A 19,583-nucleotide genomic window follows, 5' to 3' on the forward strand; every position below is an offset into this window, starting at 1 on the left:
TTGCCGCCGTGCCTGGGTCAAGAAAGTATACCAAAGACCCAAAAATTCTGGTGCTGCCTTTGATTTCTTAATTGATTAGCTCCAAAAGAAGATGATGTACTTAATAACTTATAATTATTTCACCGCCAATAAGAGTAATGCTAAGTGGATTGTTTTGTTATTTTATTGGACTAAGTCCAGGACGTGGACGTGGTTGATCTCCCATAACTTTTTTCATCAGCATTTATTCACTTCTTTCATCAACGAAAACAATCCGGTAGTTCATTTCATAAGACCAGTTTTGTGTAAAAAAACAAGCATATTAAATTCATAAAAGACATCTAGACTTTGTATTTTATGAACCTAGATAATGATATATTAATTATTGTGGCTTATCAACTACCTCTCCAAAAAGTTGTTCTTTGAAGTGATCCGTCTCATGAATGTTCATAAAATGTTTCAAATTTTTAGGTAACCGAAGGGTCTAGAGTTGTTCATATTTAGTTCCGTAGCTCATCCACGCAAGTAGCAGCACAGCGCTTGGACTTTGAGATTTGGTATCAGTGTAAGGCATTTGAATAGATACTAATGGCCATTATAGCATTTGACATGGGAGTTCACAAGTAATGATCTGATTCGAGGTTGCAAACAATTAGACTTTAAAGGCGTAACATGGTGGGTGACACATGCCCAGTTACCTACAGAATTTGAACACACAATCTCTTTTATTATTGAGTAGCATTGCACATGTGAGCATAGAATTAATGATCTGATTTTAGGGTGCAAACAATTAGGCTTTAAAGGCACCATCACGTCGGTAGTGAGAGGACTTGCCGTTAAAGCAAGGCTCAAGGATTACATAAGCCATGGGTGTGGCATTCATTGGCCCAGTGGTTTGATGGTCCATAGATGGCTTTGGCAAGTCATGATCATGGCGCCTGATTGGCTGGGCACTAGCTGCAAGGTGCAACGAAAACATGCATTAGGACTGAAGGTGGCTCGAGTGACTGGCATTGGCACTAGGTTGGGGTGCCAATGCATGGCACGTGCTACAGGGGCATGTGCGTGCAGATATGGCTTGGGGCATAGACAGCAGCAGGCACTAATAGGGCATGCACACCGCACAGGAAGGCACGCATACCAGATATGGATGCGTCGTTGCGACCAGGCACTCGCAGATGCGAGGATGCAAATGCTAGGTGCTGGGCGTCTAGGCACAGGCAGGCGTGTGCAGGAACAAAAGATGCGGACAGCCAAGCGTCGGATGGTTGGGTACAGGCACGCAGGCCACCGTGATGCAAGTCGCAGTTGTGCAGGCACACGAGCACCGGTGCGCACGGTGTGCGTAGGACGCAAGCACCAGAGGAGCGTGGGCTTGAATACTTGGATGAGGGTGCGCATGGGTGCAGGCACAGGCATGTAACAAGCACCGGCTAGCATACACACCAGCACCTGATGCTTGCGCAGGGCACACAAGCACAGGCTACTTTTGGGCAGTTTTAGGGAGTTCCCCAGTGATTGGGGAATTATCCACCGCATGGCCGCCGGTGGGCCTGCTAGCCGACTCTTCAGGTAGAGAGATTAACAGGGGGTAAAGTCTTTTATGGCTGAGACTTGCAGGCAATGAGTGATCTCATATAGTTGAGATTGTAGGGAATATGGAGGCGTCTTATTCTTAGTCGAGCTTCCAAATAAAACAAAAAACCAATTGTCATATAAAATTGATCAGTTCCCACAATTTCATCCTGAATCTCCATCTGCGCCTACTGCTCTGACCTGAAATTTGAAAAACCACTAATATTTATTCATAAAATTCTTCCATGCATCCTGAAATAAATTTTTAGATTATCCAATGAGTACAAAAGCAGCTTAATCTCGATTTGGGTAAAACAATTATTGCATGCATTGAAGCATAGTATGACCGCAGTTTTTGGAGAGGGAATTTGATTCTGGCAGAAAAATAAGTGAGAAAAAGGATAGCTCCTTGCATTCTTTTTCTTTCCTTTTCCAAAAAAGAAAACAAAAATCATTAGATCAACTCATCATAAAACAAACAATCTGATTGATAAAACTTCAGATCCCTTGGCGGCAGCAACATTTTTGAAGAAAATTCTGCAGCTTCGTTATATTGGTGCCATATATTTGTAAGCCAATCACATCATCCCCCTCTTTTAAAGATGTTCCCAACGACCCTAACTCACACCTTCCCTGCAGATGAAAGTCAACCGTGCGGGTTGATAATATCACCCTACAGCTGAAACAATCAAATTGCATGCTCATACACTTAAACAGTGAATTTACTTAGCAGGTTTGTATGTTGGACAATTTAAGCGATCTCAATATGGAAGCAGCTAACCTGCTGTTCATTTTCTCCTGATCTTAACATTTAGAGTCCACTGTAGCCTTCCCTCAGGCCGTGGAATCTCTCTTGGTAGGCGGAGGGGCACCTCATACTCCCCCAACGATTCGAGTGGTGATGGTAGGTGCAGATTATCGGGGTGGATATTAACAAAAAGCTGTCTTGCCACCTGAGAAGGAAATGCTTTAGAACAACTGCAACATGATCAAATTTATTCAGGAAAAAAAAAAATCCAAGGCGCACACACGCACGTGTGCATGAGCACGAGAGAGAGAGAGAGTTTAGGCACAATCAAATTTTAAATTAAGAAAAAAAATAGAATTAAATAATTACCAGAAAGAACCCAATCCCATGGTCTAGCAATGATCTTCCAAATCTTTCATGGTTCATGTGACCGGGATTTTTTGAGATTGATTAAAATGTATCTAATGTGAGGAGGGTTTTCTGAAAAATTGTTTGACAACAAACCAGCTATAAACTGAGAACAACTTTTTCATAAATAAATATCATGTAAAGGGACAGACAATATAAATGCTTGAACCAAAACGTTTATCACAACTGAAAATGTAGCTCTTATCTGAATAGCACGAACTAAGATGTTCATCGTCATGACAAGCACAAGAATTTGAAATCCAACATCTTGCTTTTATCTTATTTATCTCATAGTTGAACACAGAATGAAATGGGACGTCCAGGAAGATACAAAAGGCCTTGCGCATTTGTGCGGCATGTGAAAATTCCATATGAATATAAACAATTAAGAACAACTTTATTTTAAAACATGTAATTCAGCTATAAGTTTATAGTTTTGCACCGGCTTCTAGGATCCGAAGGACAAGAAGATCAAAACAGCTTTTTGATTGAAATGTCAAGCCAAGCTAACATCTTTATGCTTCTTCCACATATATAAAAATTGTGCAAAAGCAAATGCCCAAAGTGTCAAGCAAAGTTGGTTTACCTCAGCCACAAGTTCCTCCTTTGTCACAGGTGTACGCAGTTCACTGTCAACCTTGATGAACCTTCTCAAAACCTATAATTATGTTTGCAATAGTCAAATAACATATCTAGCAATACTGAAAATTATGTTTAATAAAAACTAAAGTCAAGCTGAAGCTTTTAGCATTGACAGGTTAGTTAATATCTAGGATTGTAAATGAATCAATTAAAGTTAACTAGGTGAAAATTATGTTAATGAATCAACCAGCCAGTGGGCAGAGCATCTTTTCACGTGTTCGTGCATTTAAAGTTAACTAGGTGAACATAAGTTGAGGAACATATTTGGACTTCTAATATATGGCAATCTCACATATTCTCAAATATGATGAGCATAGAAATGGATCAAAACAAGCAACTTTACATCGCCCAAAGTTCTGTCCTTGCATTCTTTTCACGATTTTCTGCATAGTTTAAATCGAAGCTTGCCATCTAGAAATAAAAATATAAGATAATGTTTGTTATGCATGTGAAGACACAAATGTTAGCACATGCGCCAGACAAAAATAATGTAATACTTGTCTCGTCTTAGGAAAGCTTAATCATTTTGCTTGATCTCCACAAAAACTTAATTGTTTGCCATCACCAAGGAGACAAAACAATTAGCTAGAGCCCCAAATTATGCCAAATGGATCAAGATTTTAATGGAGTAACAAACACATTCTATTAATTTTCAAGATCCTTTAATTCAGTGCTAAAAAGGTGTAATTTAACATTATTTACACATTTTGATCAGAAAGAAACAATAAAAAGTAGGAAGACATGGTAACTCATATTACACAAACTTTAAATATGAACAAACATGTCTTGCCAAGTAATAGCATCACCATTTCTACCAAACAAAAAAAAAACTAATAGCATCACCATCCCATGAATATTCTCAAAGGATCAAGATGAAAATCTGCAACACGTACTGGTGCATGTTCAGACATGTTGTAGCATGAGTACAGTATGTCAATTGGTTCATCTCTTCATTAACAAGTTACTTGAATCATTCTTACTGACAAGTTACTTGAATCATTCTTACTGACATGGTGGATGTTATCTCTAGTATGGACCCAATAACAACTTGAGAAGACCATCCACTTTTATATATTGAAGAAGGAATAGCTGACAACTTAAATGAGGAATCGCTGAACTTAAACGAGGATCCCATTAATTAAGATGGGATAAATTCAACTCATCTGAAAATTAAGAAAGATATGGAGATGCAGATTTCTCCTCACTTAAAGCATAAGGGGAATCGTTCAATGATGAGAATAACTACCACAAATTCTTTATCTATCTCCTCAGCCTTAGGTTGATTTACCATGAAATTGCTTTATCTTCTTGATAAGAAACTGAGATTTTCCCTATTTGGAGAGGTGGGGGAGCCCTCTGCCATAATTATTAGGGTTCTATGATGGGTATAATGATCTAAGAACAGAAATACACAGAAAAAGTTCTATACCCAATCCATTCTATATATTGCTTAAGGTCAGTGATTGCCGAACCACAAGAATCTGGGTGGTTCGGCCGAAACAAAATGTTTCAGAGGTTGCTTTTGATTTTGTTTCAACGTTTCAAGAGCCTTCAAGGCTCTCTTGACTGTCTCTCTCTCTCGCACAAACATTTCTCTCTCAAAATTTGAATTTTTGCTAGGGTTTTTCTCTTATCTTCTTCGTTTCAACAATCAACCATGGCAAAGGGAGTAGAGAATGGGGGAGCAGCAAAGGCGGTGAATATCGTGGTGCTCAAGCCGCAACTGATGCTGCTAGCGATGAAGATGGATGAACCAAGGACCACTGAACCGAAACCGAAACCAGACCCCGTGCTAGCCAGCCGACGGTATGGTTCAGTATAGGTCCAAGTCGGGCCGAACCGATAGGGCAGAGAAGAAGAGAGGGAAAAAAAGAGAGGACCGATAGGGCAGAGAAGGAGAGAGGAAAAAAAATAGAGGACCTCCGACGGCCGCCGGAGGCCATCTAAGCTCTTGCCGACTCGATAAGGACGGAGGGAGGAAAGGAGAGAGAGGGGGGAGATCCTTACCAGGTGTCCGGAGGCCATCAGAGGCCTTCGAATGGACGGCGATGCCACCGCGACATCTCCAACGGCCAGCGAGTCAACGCCGAGGGACCTGAGCGCTGCAAAGCCAGAGGGCCTCCAGTGCGAAACAGGAGTTCGCCCCTATTCCACGTTTTTTTTGGCTTTTATCGCACGAAGTCGACCATATTTTATTTTATTTTTCATAATTTCGGTTGAAGTCGGTTGCTGACTTGGCACGATAAAAGCCAAAAAAAAAAAAAACGAAACAAAGGCAAACCCCTGTTTCGCACTGGAGGAGGGTGGAGGCCCTCCTCCGACCTCAGCCGTTCTCAAGTCCCTCGATGCTGGCTCGCCAGCCTCTCTCAAGTCCCTCCGACGGCCTTTCTTCCTCTCCCCCTCTTTCTCCACCCTCTCTATTCCTCTCTTTCTTCTCCCTCCCTCCAAAATGACCACTGTGTTGTTTTGTACGTCGGAAACAGACCGATTTTCCACCGGTACAGCCTGAACCATCCGATCGGGATGGTTTGAAGAATGATGGGACAAACCAAGGACTGTCGAACCGAAGTCGGACTCTATGCCGGCCGATCGACGAGCAGTGCGGTTTGGTACGGATCCATATCAATCCATGCCAGGCCGAACCGATAGGGTAGAGAAGGGAAAAGGGAGAAGAAAGAGAGAAAGAAAGGGAAGAGAAGGAGAGGAAGAGAGAGCCTCCGATAGCCGTCGGAAGCCATCCGAGCTCTTGTCGAGCTTGATAAGGATGAAGGGAGAGAAGGAGAGAGAAGGAGATCCTTATCAATGTCCGGAGGCCTCGAACGGCGACGCCACCGCGACATCTCCGATGACCAACGAGCTAGCGGTGAGAGACCTAAGGACAGTCAAGGTCGAAGGAGAACCTCCGCCTTCCAATGTAAAACAGGGGTCCGCCCCTATTTTGCATTTCTTTTGGCTTTTATTGCATGAACGTTGCCGACTTCAACCAAAATTATAAAAAAAATAAAATATGGCAAAGTCGGCAACGAGTCGACACAATAAAAGCCAAAAAAAAATGAAACAGGGGCGAACCCTTATTTCGCATTAAAGGGTGGAGGCCCTCCTCCGACCTCGACCACCCTCAGGTCCCTCGACGCTAGCTCGCCGACCATCGGAGACGTCGCGACGGCGTCACCATCTGTCCGGAGGCCTCCGACAACCTTATCAAGCTCGACAAAAGCTAGGATAGCCTCCGACGGCCCTCTTCCTCTCCCCCCTCTCTCTTCCTCTCTTCCTTCTCTCTCCCTCCGAGACGACCGCTGTGCCGTTGTGTACATCAAAACCGGACCTATTTTCTGTCGATACGGTTCGACACAGCCTGAACCATCTGGTTCAGGATAGTTCAGAGAACGATGGGATGAACCACCCCAAGCAGAAAGCCGAGTAGAAGCTCCCCCTCATCCTCAACGTTGAGATCAAGATCGACTCCTCATTCCTCATCTGTGACTAAAACAAGGACTCCTCGATAGCCATGTAAGCCCCTCTCCACCCCTCCCTCTCTCTCCACCTCTCCCTCCACCTCCCTCTCCACCTCCCTCTTTGATTCTTCCTATTTTACACCCTGGAACAGTACGGTATAGATCCATACCGTATCAAACCAATCGCCGGCCAGTAGAACATCTGACACCAGAGTTTGGCGAACCTTGCTTAGACTTTTGCTAATTGGAATAAGAATCTGCTATAATCTACTATAGAAATTCAATGAAACATACAATGTCTATTCAATCAAAACCATAAATTGGATCCTAAACTTCTTCAAATATTGATTGCAGGAATGAAGTGCACCATAGTGGCATCAAGCCAGCAAAATCCATAAAAGCAAAAATTATCTTCATCAACATGGTAATGAATGAACAAATCAATGTTCTAAAATGCGATGCATACTGCCGCACATGCACTTGACCACATCACATTGCTTACATGCAGTATTGTAAGCAGTCACAACTGCAAATAAGCCTACTTAGTATTCTATGGCAACATATGTGAGACCACTTAATATTCTAGAGCTATATATACATCCCACTCATGTGGGCAAACTAGGTGAAGCCGGTTCAAGTTTATGGTTAGGCTTGATATGAGTTTCAGATCGGCCACTAGTATTAATAGTGACAATATTGATTAAGTTATAATTATTGATATTGCGTAGCACTAATTATTAGTTGTTAGTTGCTTTTAGTATTGCCATTATCCATCCATAAAAAATATGTTATCATTACTGTTTCTTTTATTGTACTCAATATTTTATATTTATTGAATAGTTAAAAATAGAGTTAAAAAATAGGAGCCCGTATGCACCTGCATATGTAGCCTGCAAAATGCATATGCACTATGCAGTTCTTCGATTGCTTGCATAGCATAGCCACTTTTTAAAATACTGCAGAACATCGCGAGAAACTCGATAACAATATCATAAGTTTACCAAATTGGATCACACACTAGCTTGTTGATTGTAATTGCTAGAAATTTAGAGGATGCAAAATTTAATGAAACAATTCAACAAGCTTCTACGTGCAAATTGGTCCCATAGGGTTCATTTGTAGGCCTCTTTTCTTCTCCAATGAAGCCTTGTCTAGCAACAGATTGTTAACTTCAAGCTTTCATGGGCCATAAGTTGATGCTTGAAGTTAGATCCATATTGAAGGGATACAGCTTGGTCGTTAACATTGAAGGGCCATGCTGAATATTGTTACATAGCAATGATGCCACTAGAAATTAAAAACATGGTATACGCTGCAACTCATAAAACAAAGAAGAAAGTGCAAATTACCACCAAATAACATACCAGAAGAGCATTATCAAGACGTTTTGCTGCTGTCTGATATTCTTTCATTTTATCCTCCTTTTGCTGTTTAAAAGAAATAAACAAAAAATTTCAACAGGTTAACAACCTAGCAAAAGAAAGGTAGAATGCATCAACATACGTAATGAAAGGTGAAATTGGCACTCCATGAACCCTCTAAAATTATAAAACAACTAAAAATTGCTCATTTCCCAATGATGTAGGGGACTATCATTTCATGCCTCAATGCAAAAAAGGTTGCGTAAGTTTGTATAAGAAGAAATAAGTATAGGTGGTCATTTTAATCAAATGCCCAGTAGGATAAAAAGGTTACAGATCACTAGCACAACTAAATTAAGAAGCTATAAACACAGTTCTATCACAATTGCAATACCTCAATACTAGTATTTAGCACATTTTTAAAACAAACATTGGAGGCAACATATAGTACTTTTGAAATGACAGCCAAACCACAGATACAATCTAAAAATAAGGATAATCAAATCAAACTTAAAATTCCACTACAGGCCTCATAATTCGGTAACTGTTGAGCAAGGATAGAAAAGTCAATGCATGCTAGTCCGTACCGACTCTATCGTAATGTAGTAGTAAGGTACTAGGACTAATAAGCTCCTCAGTACCTCATTGTATCAACAAATAGAACATTTTTTGATGTGCCCACATGAAATGGTGTACCTTGTGTCATGATGACACAATAACCAATAAGGTAATGGTATTAAGGTAATTGTATTAGTGCCAATAGGCCTGTCAATAGATTGGGTCCTAAACCAACATGACCAGAAAACAGTCCTAACATGGCTCGCTGAACCACCCTGAACCGATGCCGAAATATACCAGCGGCTAACCGGTGTAGTTCGGACATTTGATCCGAACCGCCGGCGAAAACGAAGCAAGGGAGAAGGAAAGAGAAAAAGAGAGAGAGGAGGGGAGTAAAGGAAAGGGAAAGACCGATAGTAGCCCACCGAGGCTGTCGAAGAGCCGTCGAGGCCACCAAGGCTCCACAGTCCTCCACGAGATGAGAGAAGAGAGAGATAGAGAAAGGAAAGGGAGAGAAGAAGAGGGAAGGTTAGATGGCGGCGAGGCCATCGGAGGATCTGTCGGCTTCACTGCGTATCGTCTTTTTTTAAACAACACAATGAAACAGGAGCTTCGCCCTTGTTTTGAACCTGCGGCACTTGAGGGGCTGTTTTGGGTCATCCAACGAAAATGGCGGCCATCTAGCGGCCTCCCCTCTATATTCCCCTCCCTCTTCTTTCCCTTTCCCTCATTTTTTCTCATGGAGGACCGCAGTGAAAGGAATATACCCTACAAGCCAATCAAAATTTGTATTTTGATGGATTTTTTCTTGTAATCTCCAGACTCATGTAACTGACACTTTATGAACAAATAAAAGGTATTTATTTTTCATCATATCCTGTATCTTATATTTGTAATAATTATGATGAATCCCATAAATCATGACAATGATTTTAGGATTATGATGAGATCATACATATGAGTCCTAAAATCCTAAAATCCTGATTTAGAATATTCCTAATCATAGGAGCATTGAGTAGAAGATCAATGTTTTGTATAGACTGGCACATCCTATATATGCTCGATGGTGAGAGTGGCTGATCTCATAAGCCACTTGTGTAAGACACTAATACAAGAATGTGGGTGCTCATTAGAGAATGTGTTCACTGAACTAATCTGTCTTTAGAAACATCTTATGAAATCTACTTACCTGTCAGAAGATGTTTTCTCATAGTGGGAGTTGTCCATGTAATCCTTTGATCTGAGACTACCATAGAATCTTGTATACATGATCCATATTTTAGTTGATACTCATTTATGACTTAGTCATGTATGGGATGTTCTGTATATGATGGATTATGTATGGAGGTTATGAGTAGATCAACATGAAATAGATCACTCCGGATAAAAAAAATTTGCATCCTACTTGCTCTAATCATATGATGCTTCAAGGAGACTTAGATCAAAGCAAAATAAAAATTAAAAAAGATTTCTAATATTTCATTAATCGAATCATCATTATTAGATTAAGAGAGATGAATATGAAATTGGATTTGACATGATTCCATATCCATAATCATATTCAGGATGCAGTGTGATCGCAGGATAGAATTGCACAGTAACTTACCACTAAAAGGTATTTTTGATATTTTCATCAAAATTCCACATCTTCTGGGTAGACATAATACGTTGCTAGACGTCAATCTTGTCTTGTGGGTTTGATCGAATTAAAGAGTTTAATCCGATTAGCTCGATTGGACCTAAATCCGTTAGATTGGATTCTAATCAAATTAGATCAATTTGCATCCGGACCTACTGCTGGCTAGATGTAGAACCCAATGGGTCACACAAAGAGAATTAATCAAGGGTCTAATTGGATTAGATCATGTTTGCAAGATGAACATGTTTGCACATGTTGCAAACCCTAGCTCCTGTGTTCGAATCGGATTCGAAATTGATTTCTATTTGGATTAATTAAATCCAATTAAGCTCCAAATTCCTTTGGGTTTAAATTAGGTTGACCCTTGGCTCGTTGAGCTAAAGGGTTGGGCGCCACCTATCATGCTTCCACACCCCAGATAATTTTTTCTGGAGCGTGGAGTTTGTTTTGTGCGACAGAAACATGGTTGGCGTCCCATGGGATGGGACACCTCATTCCTCATCCTTATCCATTCAGATCCACGCCAATTTTCTTATGGGGCAGAGTTTAGTCGGCCATCTGATGGGTGGTTGAATGGATAAAATTTGATTTAAGTTGGATTTGATCCAAACCCTAGCTACACCCTAATCCATGAGCCATCTAGAAGTCCATATGGTTATGGACTCTTAAAATTATGACACACCAACTTATTCTCAAATTTTTCCCACGCCTAAACCAGATTAGCGCCTCCTTGGATGGCCATTGGTCGCTGATCAAGGGTAGAGAAAATGGGCCCTCCTAAGAAAGCTTCGCGACCTCTCAAAAAACACTGATGAATTATTTTTCGAAGAGTCCTTCTACACAGCGACTTTTGGAAATTATTCTGATGATTCCACGTGGTATGGAATTTTCCACCGAGCGTAAGAAGGTTGGACCGACGTGAGATGGGCATGAGATTTTGCATGGAAGGGCGCGAGATAGAATGGATAAGCATCCGATCTTCAGATATAAATAGGGGACGCAATCGGGGTATTCCATTCATCCGAGAAATCTCAAATCCTTTCTTTCTTACAGTCTCCTAGGTGTCTGAATTTTCCTCTTCCTTCCCTTGTTAAGACCAAGTCCAGATTAGGACAAAGAGTCTGCTTTAGGACGGGCCTAGAAAGAGAAAAAGAAAAGGCAAGGAGAATAGAAAGAGGAAAAAGAGAAGGCTAAAAAGAGAGAGGAAGGAAGCCCTGAAGTTGTGCTGCCCAGAGGAGTTCTTGGAGGAAGAATTCCGAGGGAAGGAACCTGTCTAAGGAGAGAGTGTCTTGATTAAGGTCCTGTGTGGATCAACGTTGGAAGGCGAATGCTTGGACGCCTAGTGGAAAGATTGAATATCGGCTTCTTCCCATCTACATCAACCTAAGGTATGTTATTTATCATCACCATGTTTATATGTTTATATGATTGAATGTCATCAAGGGAGTTCCTGGGTTTAGGATTTGAGTAATCTAGGATTTCATAATGCTAAAAATTTTGAAATCCATTATGCTTCCACTGTGTATGTTATTATCGAACCCTACAGTGGTATCAGAGCCCGACCTTATTTGGCTCAATCATATGTTTATATAAATGTTCATTATATGCTATGAATTATCCTATAATCATGTTTATGATTATATTTTCATATGATAATATGAATTGATGCATATTTGATACATATGTGATATGTACTAATAGAGGATTGAATTCTCAGTAGCCTAGTACTCTTTGAGAATCATAGTAAAGGCCATCCTTCCATAGAGGACTATAATAGAAGGGATGCCTGTATGAATTAAGAAGAAAAACCGCAAAAAGATGTTTTATTTTTGAAAACTATCAGTTCATATTAGAATATGCATGAGACCAAGTGCAGCCCTCATAAAAATTATATTTAGTGACAGCAACTATGGGTTAACCAATTCTTAATCAATTGATCAGTTGGTGTCTAGGAAAGTACTAAAGATGGTTATCTAATTAGGTCTGTTTGCTTACCTGGCCAACTTGTTGGTGTCTAAAAAAAGCTACGGAGAGCCTCCCACCTACTTACCTGGCCAATTTGGTTAAGCAATCTTGAAATTGAAAAATTCTAATATTGAAAACACTACTAAGGATCTTCCTTCATGCTAGGTCAATATTATATCAAGAACCATAGCAGGTTTGTTGTGTTACCATAAGACTTGCTATGGGGACTGATGTAATATAATCCTGATGCATATAAGATGCTTATGGTAATTTGGGTTTGCTATTTTGTTGTATTGCCACAAGAACAGTTATATTCAAATTTGACTGTATGGAAATGAAGGATCTTACTTAACTAAAACATTATAATTTGTTGTTACTACAAGACTATTAATATTTTAGAGGCCAAGATAAAGTTGGAAATTGCATGAGATGCAATTGGAAAGAGTTTTCTACCTATGAACTCTGAGTTTGTTGTATTACCACAAGATCTTTACGAGGAATTAGGATCTCAACCCTACTAAGATAAATATTTAGTATGTTCCATTCATCATAAAAGAGGGTTATGATGTTCGATAAAATAGTGGAAGACAATTAGACAATAGACCTTATTTAATTGTGTGTGTCATCATGAGTTAGTTGCTTATGTAATGTTCTTTATTTAATGTAGATTAAAATTCTATAATGGCATCTTCATTATCATTGCAAGGAATTTTAGATTCCAACAAATTGACCGGTCCCAATTACGTGGACTAGTTGAGGAATTTGAAAATTATGCTCACTCAAAAGAAGCTTTCATACATTCTTGATATCTCTGAACCACAAAAGGTTAGGGACGATGCCACTGAGGAAGGGTATCCACATATCGGATGTGGAAGAATGACAGTTTGATTGTCAAATATATCATACTGACCTCTATAAGCAACGACTTACAGAGGTAGCATGAGAGTATAGATACTCAATCCATATTCCTCAATTTAAAGGAGTTGTATGTAGAACAAAGTAGAACTACTAGGTATGAGATATCTAAGCAGTTATTCCGTGCTAGAATGATTGAAGGATCATCCGTACAAGATTATGTCCTTAAGGTCATTAACTTGATCACTAGATTGGATCAATTGGATTTTGTAATAAAAGGAGAACTGAGTCAGAATTTGATCCTGCAATCTCTTCTTGAATCATTCGCTCAGTTTGTTATGAATTATCACATGAACAAACTGAATACTTCTTTGTCTGAGCTGTTAAATATGCTCAAAACAGCTGAGGACCATATTAAAAAGGATAAGGCTCCAATTCTTCTTATGGATAAGACCTCTAAGAAAAAATCAGATATGAAGAGTTCAAAGAAAAGACTGAACCCTAAAGGTGGCAAGACGAAGAAGGAAAAAAAACCTCCGGACAAGGTATCTGTTTTCGCTGCGGCAAGACAGGACATTGACAAAGAAATTGCAAGGTTTACCTTGCATCTATAAAGACTGATGCAAGCAATGCATCAAAAGATATGTATGAGATACATATAATTTTGTCATTAAGTTCTTCTAATTCGAACTCTTGGATATTAGATACCGCCTGCGGTTCTCATATATGCAAGTCATTGTAGGAGCTGCAGAAAATTAGAATTTTGAAGAAAGATGACTTCGAGCTCTACAGCACTGAAGGAGAGTCCATCTAGGTGGAAACTATGGGGACATGTATCCTGAAGTTACCTTCTAGGAAGATCTTAAAGCTAGAAAACTGTTATTATATGCCTAAGATCATTAGAAATATTATTTCTATACAATTGCTATTGCAATAACAATATGAAATAAATAAAAAGGACAATAGTTGTTCAATTTTTTTTTTAATGAAATTCTCTATCATGACATTCTGAATAATGATCTTCTGATTCTATCTCTTAATGACAATGTATTTCATGTTAATGAAAGCAAAAAGCGAAAGAGAGAACATATAAATAATATTTTGCTTTGGCATTATCGACTTGATCATATAAATGAGACAAGAATTAATAAGTTATACAAAGAAGACTTCTTTGATCCTTATGATTATGAATCATTAGAAACTTGTGCATCTTGTCTTATGGAAAAAATGACCAAAACTCCATTTAGTGGACATGGAGAAAGGACAAATGAGTTATTAGGACTTGTACATACAGATGTATGTGATCCTATGACAACTGAAGCTAAAGAAGGATACTCTTATTTTAGTACATTCACTGATAATTTATCTAGGTTTGGATATGTATATCTGATGAAATACAAATCCGAAGCTTTTGATAAATTTAAAGAGTATCAAAGCAGGGTTGAAAAACAAACTGAAAAAAGTATTAAAATTCTTCGATCTAATCGAGAAAAAGAATACTTATCCAGTGAATTTCTACATCTTAAAGAAAAAAAGATTCTCTCAGAATGGACCCCTCCTTATACACCACAGTTAAATGATGTAGCTGAAAAGAGGAATCGTACTTTATTAGATATGATGCGATCCATAATGTACTTTACAGACTTTCCTATTTTCTTCTGGAGATATGCCCTAGAGACTGTTGTATATATACTGAACAGAATATCTTCAAAATCTATGACTAGCACTCCATATGAGTTATGGAAAGGAAAGAAATCTAATCTCAAGTATTTTAAGATTTGGGGTTGTTCAGCTTATGCCAAAAAAAATTTTAGACATAAGCTAAGTAATAGGACAGATAAATGCTTATTTGTAGGTTATCCTAAAGAAAGTATGGGATATCTCTTTTACCATCCTACTGAACTAAAGATTTTTGTCAGTAAGCATGCCACTTTTATGGAAAAAGAGTTTATCCTAGAAAGAGGTAGTGAGAGAAAAATTGAACTTGGTAAAGTTCAAGACCTACAAGTAGAAGCACAAGATATTCCTCAATAAAAAGTACCTATTGATAAGGTACAACCACAACACACCTCTTCGAAGGTGGGATAGAGTGCAAAATGCATCTTTAAGGTACTGATTCATTATTGAGAATAATGAAGCCCACATCATTGAGAATGATGAACCTTTGATCTATACGGAAGCTGTCATGAGTAAGGACTCAGATAAATGGCTAGAGATTATGAAATCTGAAATGGACTCAATGTACTCCAACCAAATGTGAACTTTGGTTGATGCACCAGAAGATGTTATCCCTATTGGATGCAAATGGGTCTATAAGAAAAAGATTGGAGCAGATGGTCAGGTTGAAACCTATAAAGTCAGATTGATAGCTACAGTTTTAGGCAAAAGCAGGGTGTTAATTATGATGAAACATTCTCATCCATTGCCATGTTCAAATCTATTTGGATTACACTCGCTATAGCAGCATATCATGACTATAAAATCTGACAAATGGATGTAAAGACCGCTTTCCTTAATGATTATCTTAAGGAAGAGGTTTATATGTCCCAACCAAAAGGATTTGTCTCAAGTGAAAGAGCAAATCAGATATGCAAGCTTAAAAAATTTATTTATGGATTAAAGCAGACCTCAAAGAGTTGGAACATCCGCTTGATGTCACAGTCAAAGAGTTTGACTTCATCAAAAATATGGATGAACCTTGTGTGTATAAGAAGACTAGTGGGAGTACCATTATTTTCTTAATTTTATATGTGAATGATATACTTCTTATTGGGAATGATATCCAAATATTACAATCGGTCAAGACATGGCTATCAAGTAAGCTTTTCATAAAAGACTTAGATGAAGCATCCTATATACTTGGTATAAAGATCTATAGGGATAGATCTAAGAGAATGTTAAGCTTATCCCAATCCAAGTACATAGATCTTGTGCTAAAAAGGTTCAGCATGGATGAGAGTGAAAGAGATTACTTACCCATGAGTCAAGGCATACATCTCTCTAAAAAGATGTCTTTTAAGACACCGAAAGAGAAATAGAATGAGTTCTATTTCCTATGCTTCGGTAGTAGGATCAATTATGTATGCTATATTATGTAGCAGGCCTGATATTGGCTATGCCTTAGGCATAGTAGATTTCAGGCTGATTCAGATGAGGATCATTGGAAAGCAATGAAAAATATTCTTAAGTACTTGAGAAGAATTAAAGATATTTTTCTGATATACGGAGGATCTGATCTAAAACTAAAAAGATATTCTGACTCTAATTTTCAATCAGATCCTGATGATCGCAAGTCCACTTCAGGATGTCTTTACTCTAAATAGTGGAACAGTAAGTTAAAAAAATTTCAAGCAGCAGACTGTAGCTGACTCAACCACTGAGGCAGAATACATAGCTGCAAGTAAAACCGCCAAAGCTGTCTGGATGAAAAAGTTTATTACTGAATTGGGTGTCGTTCTTGAAATTGAGAATCCGTACCACTTTACTGTGATAATATTGGAGCAGTTGCTCAAGCAAAGAAATCGAGATCTCATCATAAATCTAAGCACATTTTAAGATGCTTCCACCTCGTTCGTAAAATTATCGAAAGACAAGATGTCATCGTTGAATGAGTAGATACAAAGAACATAGCAGATCCGATCACTAAAGCTCTACCACAGTGGCAGTTCAATCGCCATCTTGATATATGGGGATAAAATTTAAGGATGATTGACTTTAATGCAAGTGGGAGATTGAAAGAAATATGATCTATAAACCAATCGAAATTTGTATTTTAATGATTTTTTTTTTGTAATCTTTCAGACTCATGTAATTAACACTTTATGAATAAATAAAATGCATTTATTTTTTAGCATATACTGTATCTTACATTTATAATGATTATGATGAATCCTATAAATCAGGATAATGATTTTAGGGTTATGATGAAATCATACATATGAGACGTAAAATCCTAAAACTGTGATTTAGAATATTTCTAGTCACAAGAGCACTGAGTAGGGGATCAATATTCCGTATAGACTGGCACATCCTATGTATGCTCGATGATGAGAGTGGTTGATCTCATAAGCCACTGGTGCAAGACATTAATACAAGAATGTGCGTGCTCATTAGAGAATGAGTTCACTGAACTGATGCATCTTTAGAAACATCTTATGGAATCTACTTATCTGTCAGAAGATGTTTTCTCATAGTGAAAGTTGTGTATGTAATCCTTTGATCTGAGATTATCATAGAACTTTGTATACATAAATTCATTTTTTGATTCATACTCATTCATGACTTAGTCATGTACGGGGTGCTCTAGATATGGTAGATTGTGTATAGAGGTTGTGAGCAAATCAATATGAAATCGATCACTTCTGGTAAGAGTTTGCATCCTATTTGCTCTAATCATACGATGATTCAAAGAGACTTTGATCAAAGCAAAATAAAAATTAGAAAGGATTTCTAACGTTTTATTAATCGAATCATCATCATAAGATTAAGAGATGAATATGAAATTGAATTTGATATGATTCTGTATCCATAAACATATTCGGGATGCAGTATGATTGCAGGATCGAATTGCATAGTAACTTACCACTAAAAGGTATTTTTGGTATTTCCATCAAAATTTCACATCTTCCGAATAGATATGATACGTTGCTAGACGTCAATCTTGTCTTGTGGATTTGATCGAATTATAAAGTTTAATTCGATCGCCAATTAGAAAGAGTTCTAATTATTGAATTCCGATGAGCTCGACTGGACCTAAACCAATTAGACTGGATTCTAATCAAATTACATCAACTTGCACTCAGACCTACTGCTGGCTAGATGTGGAACCCAATAGGTCACACACAAAAAAAATTGATTAAAGGTCTAATTGGATTAGAACATATTTGTAAGATGAACATGTTAGCACGTGTTACAAATCCTAGCTTCTGTGTTCGAATCGGATTCAAAATTGGTTCCTATTTGGATTAATTAAATCCAATTAAGCTCCAAATTTTTTTGGGTTTAAATTAGGTTGACCCTTGGCTGGTTGAGCCAAAGGGTTAGGCGCCACCTATCAGGCTTCCAAGCCCCAGATAATTTTTTCTGGAGCGTGGAGTTTGTTTTGTGCGACAGAAACATGATTGGCGTCCCATGGGATGAGATGCCTCATTCCTCGTCCTTGTCCATTCAGATCCACACCAATTTTCTTATGGGGCGTGGAGTTTAGTCGACCATCTGATGGGTGGTTGAATGGATAAAGTTTGATTTAAGTTCGATTTGATCCAAACCCTAGCTACACTCTAATCCAAACGCCACCTAGAAGTCCATATGGTTATGGACTCTTAAAATTATGACACGCCAACTTATTCTCAAATTTTTCCCATGCCTAAACCAGATTAGCACCTCCTTTGATGGCCATTGGTTGCTAATCAAGGGTGGAGAAAATTGGACGCTCCTAAGAAAGCTTCGCAACCTCTCAAAAAACACCGATGAATTATTTTTCGAAGAGTCCTGCGCAAAGCGACTCTTGAAAATTATTCCGATGATTCCACGTGGTATGGAATTTTCCACCGGGCGTGACAAGGTTGGACCGACGTGAGATGGGCATGAGATTTTGCATGGAAAGGCATGAGATAGAATGGATAAGCGTCTGATCTTCAGATATAAATAAGGGACGCAGTCGGGGTATTCCATTCATCTGAGAAATCTCAAATCCTTTCTTTCTTACAGTCTCCTAGGTGTCTGAATTTTCCTCTTCCTTCCCTTGTTAAGACCAAGTCCAGATTAGGACAAAGGGTCTGCTTTAGGACAAGGGCCTAGAAAGAGAAAAAGGAAAAGCAAGGAGAATAGAAAGAGGAAAAAGAGAAGGCTAGGGAAAGAGAGGAAGGAAGCCCTGAACTTGTGCTGCCCAAAGGAGTTCTTGGAGGAAGAATTCCGAGGGAAGGAACCTGTCTAAGGAGAGAGTGTCTTGATCAAGGTTCTGTGTCGATCAACATTGGAGGGCGAACACTTGGGCGCCTAGTGGAAAGATTGAATACTGGCTTCTTTCCATCTATATCAACCTAAGGTATGTTATTTATCATCACTATGTTTATATGTTTAAATGATTAAATGTCATCAAGGAGGTTCCTGGGTTTTGGGTTTTAGTAATCTAGGATTTCATAATGCTAAAAATTTTGAAATCGATTATGCCTCTGCTGTGTATGTTATTATCGAACCCTTCACGCAGAGCTTGAAAGGCCTCAGAGGGCCCTCCGGTGGCCACCACTGACAACTCCGCCGGCCTCCCTTTTCTTTCCTCCCTCTCCCTCTCCCTCTCCCCTTTCTTTCTCTCTTTTCATCCCCGATCCCTCATTTCAGTGTCGGTTCGGATCTGGCATGGTCCTATATAGAGGCGTACCGACTCGAACAACCTGCTG

The 19,583-nt window shown here is 38.8% G+C and overlaps 1 protein-coding gene across 6 annotated transcripts in view; it reads right to left on the reverse strand.

Annotated features, from left to right (window-relative positions):
- Positions 1-1,761: 1,761 nt before the first annotated feature.
- Positions 1,762-19,583, reverse strand: part of LOC105054729 (uncharacterized) — a 32,058-nt gene continuing 14,236 nt past the window's right edge. For 3 of the 6 annotated variants that reach the window (XM_010936306.4, XM_029267502.2, XM_010936303.4), the window contains 3 exons: positions 8,172-8,234; positions 3,297-3,368; positions 1,762-2,507 (listed from right to left, as the gene is read on the reverse strand). In XM_010936306.4, the coding sequence (XP_010934608.1) occupies positions 2,343-2,507; positions 3,297-3,368; positions 8,172-8,234 (300 nt within the window). In that variant the 3' untranslated portion in view covers positions 1,762-2,342. The remainder of the gene's footprint in view (positions 2,508-3,296; positions 3,369-8,171; positions 8,235-19,583) is intronic. The other 3 variants (XM_010936308.4, XM_010936304.4, XM_010936307.4) reach the window with 3 other exon arrangements.

This window comes from Elaeis guineensis, chromosome 12 (genome assembly GCF_000442705.2).
Source record: "Elaeis guineensis isolate ETL-2024a chromosome 12, EG11, whole genome shotgun sequence".
Classification (NCBI taxonomy): domain Eukaryota; kingdom Viridiplantae; phylum Streptophyta; class Magnoliopsida; order Arecales; family Arecaceae; genus Elaeis; species Elaeis guineensis.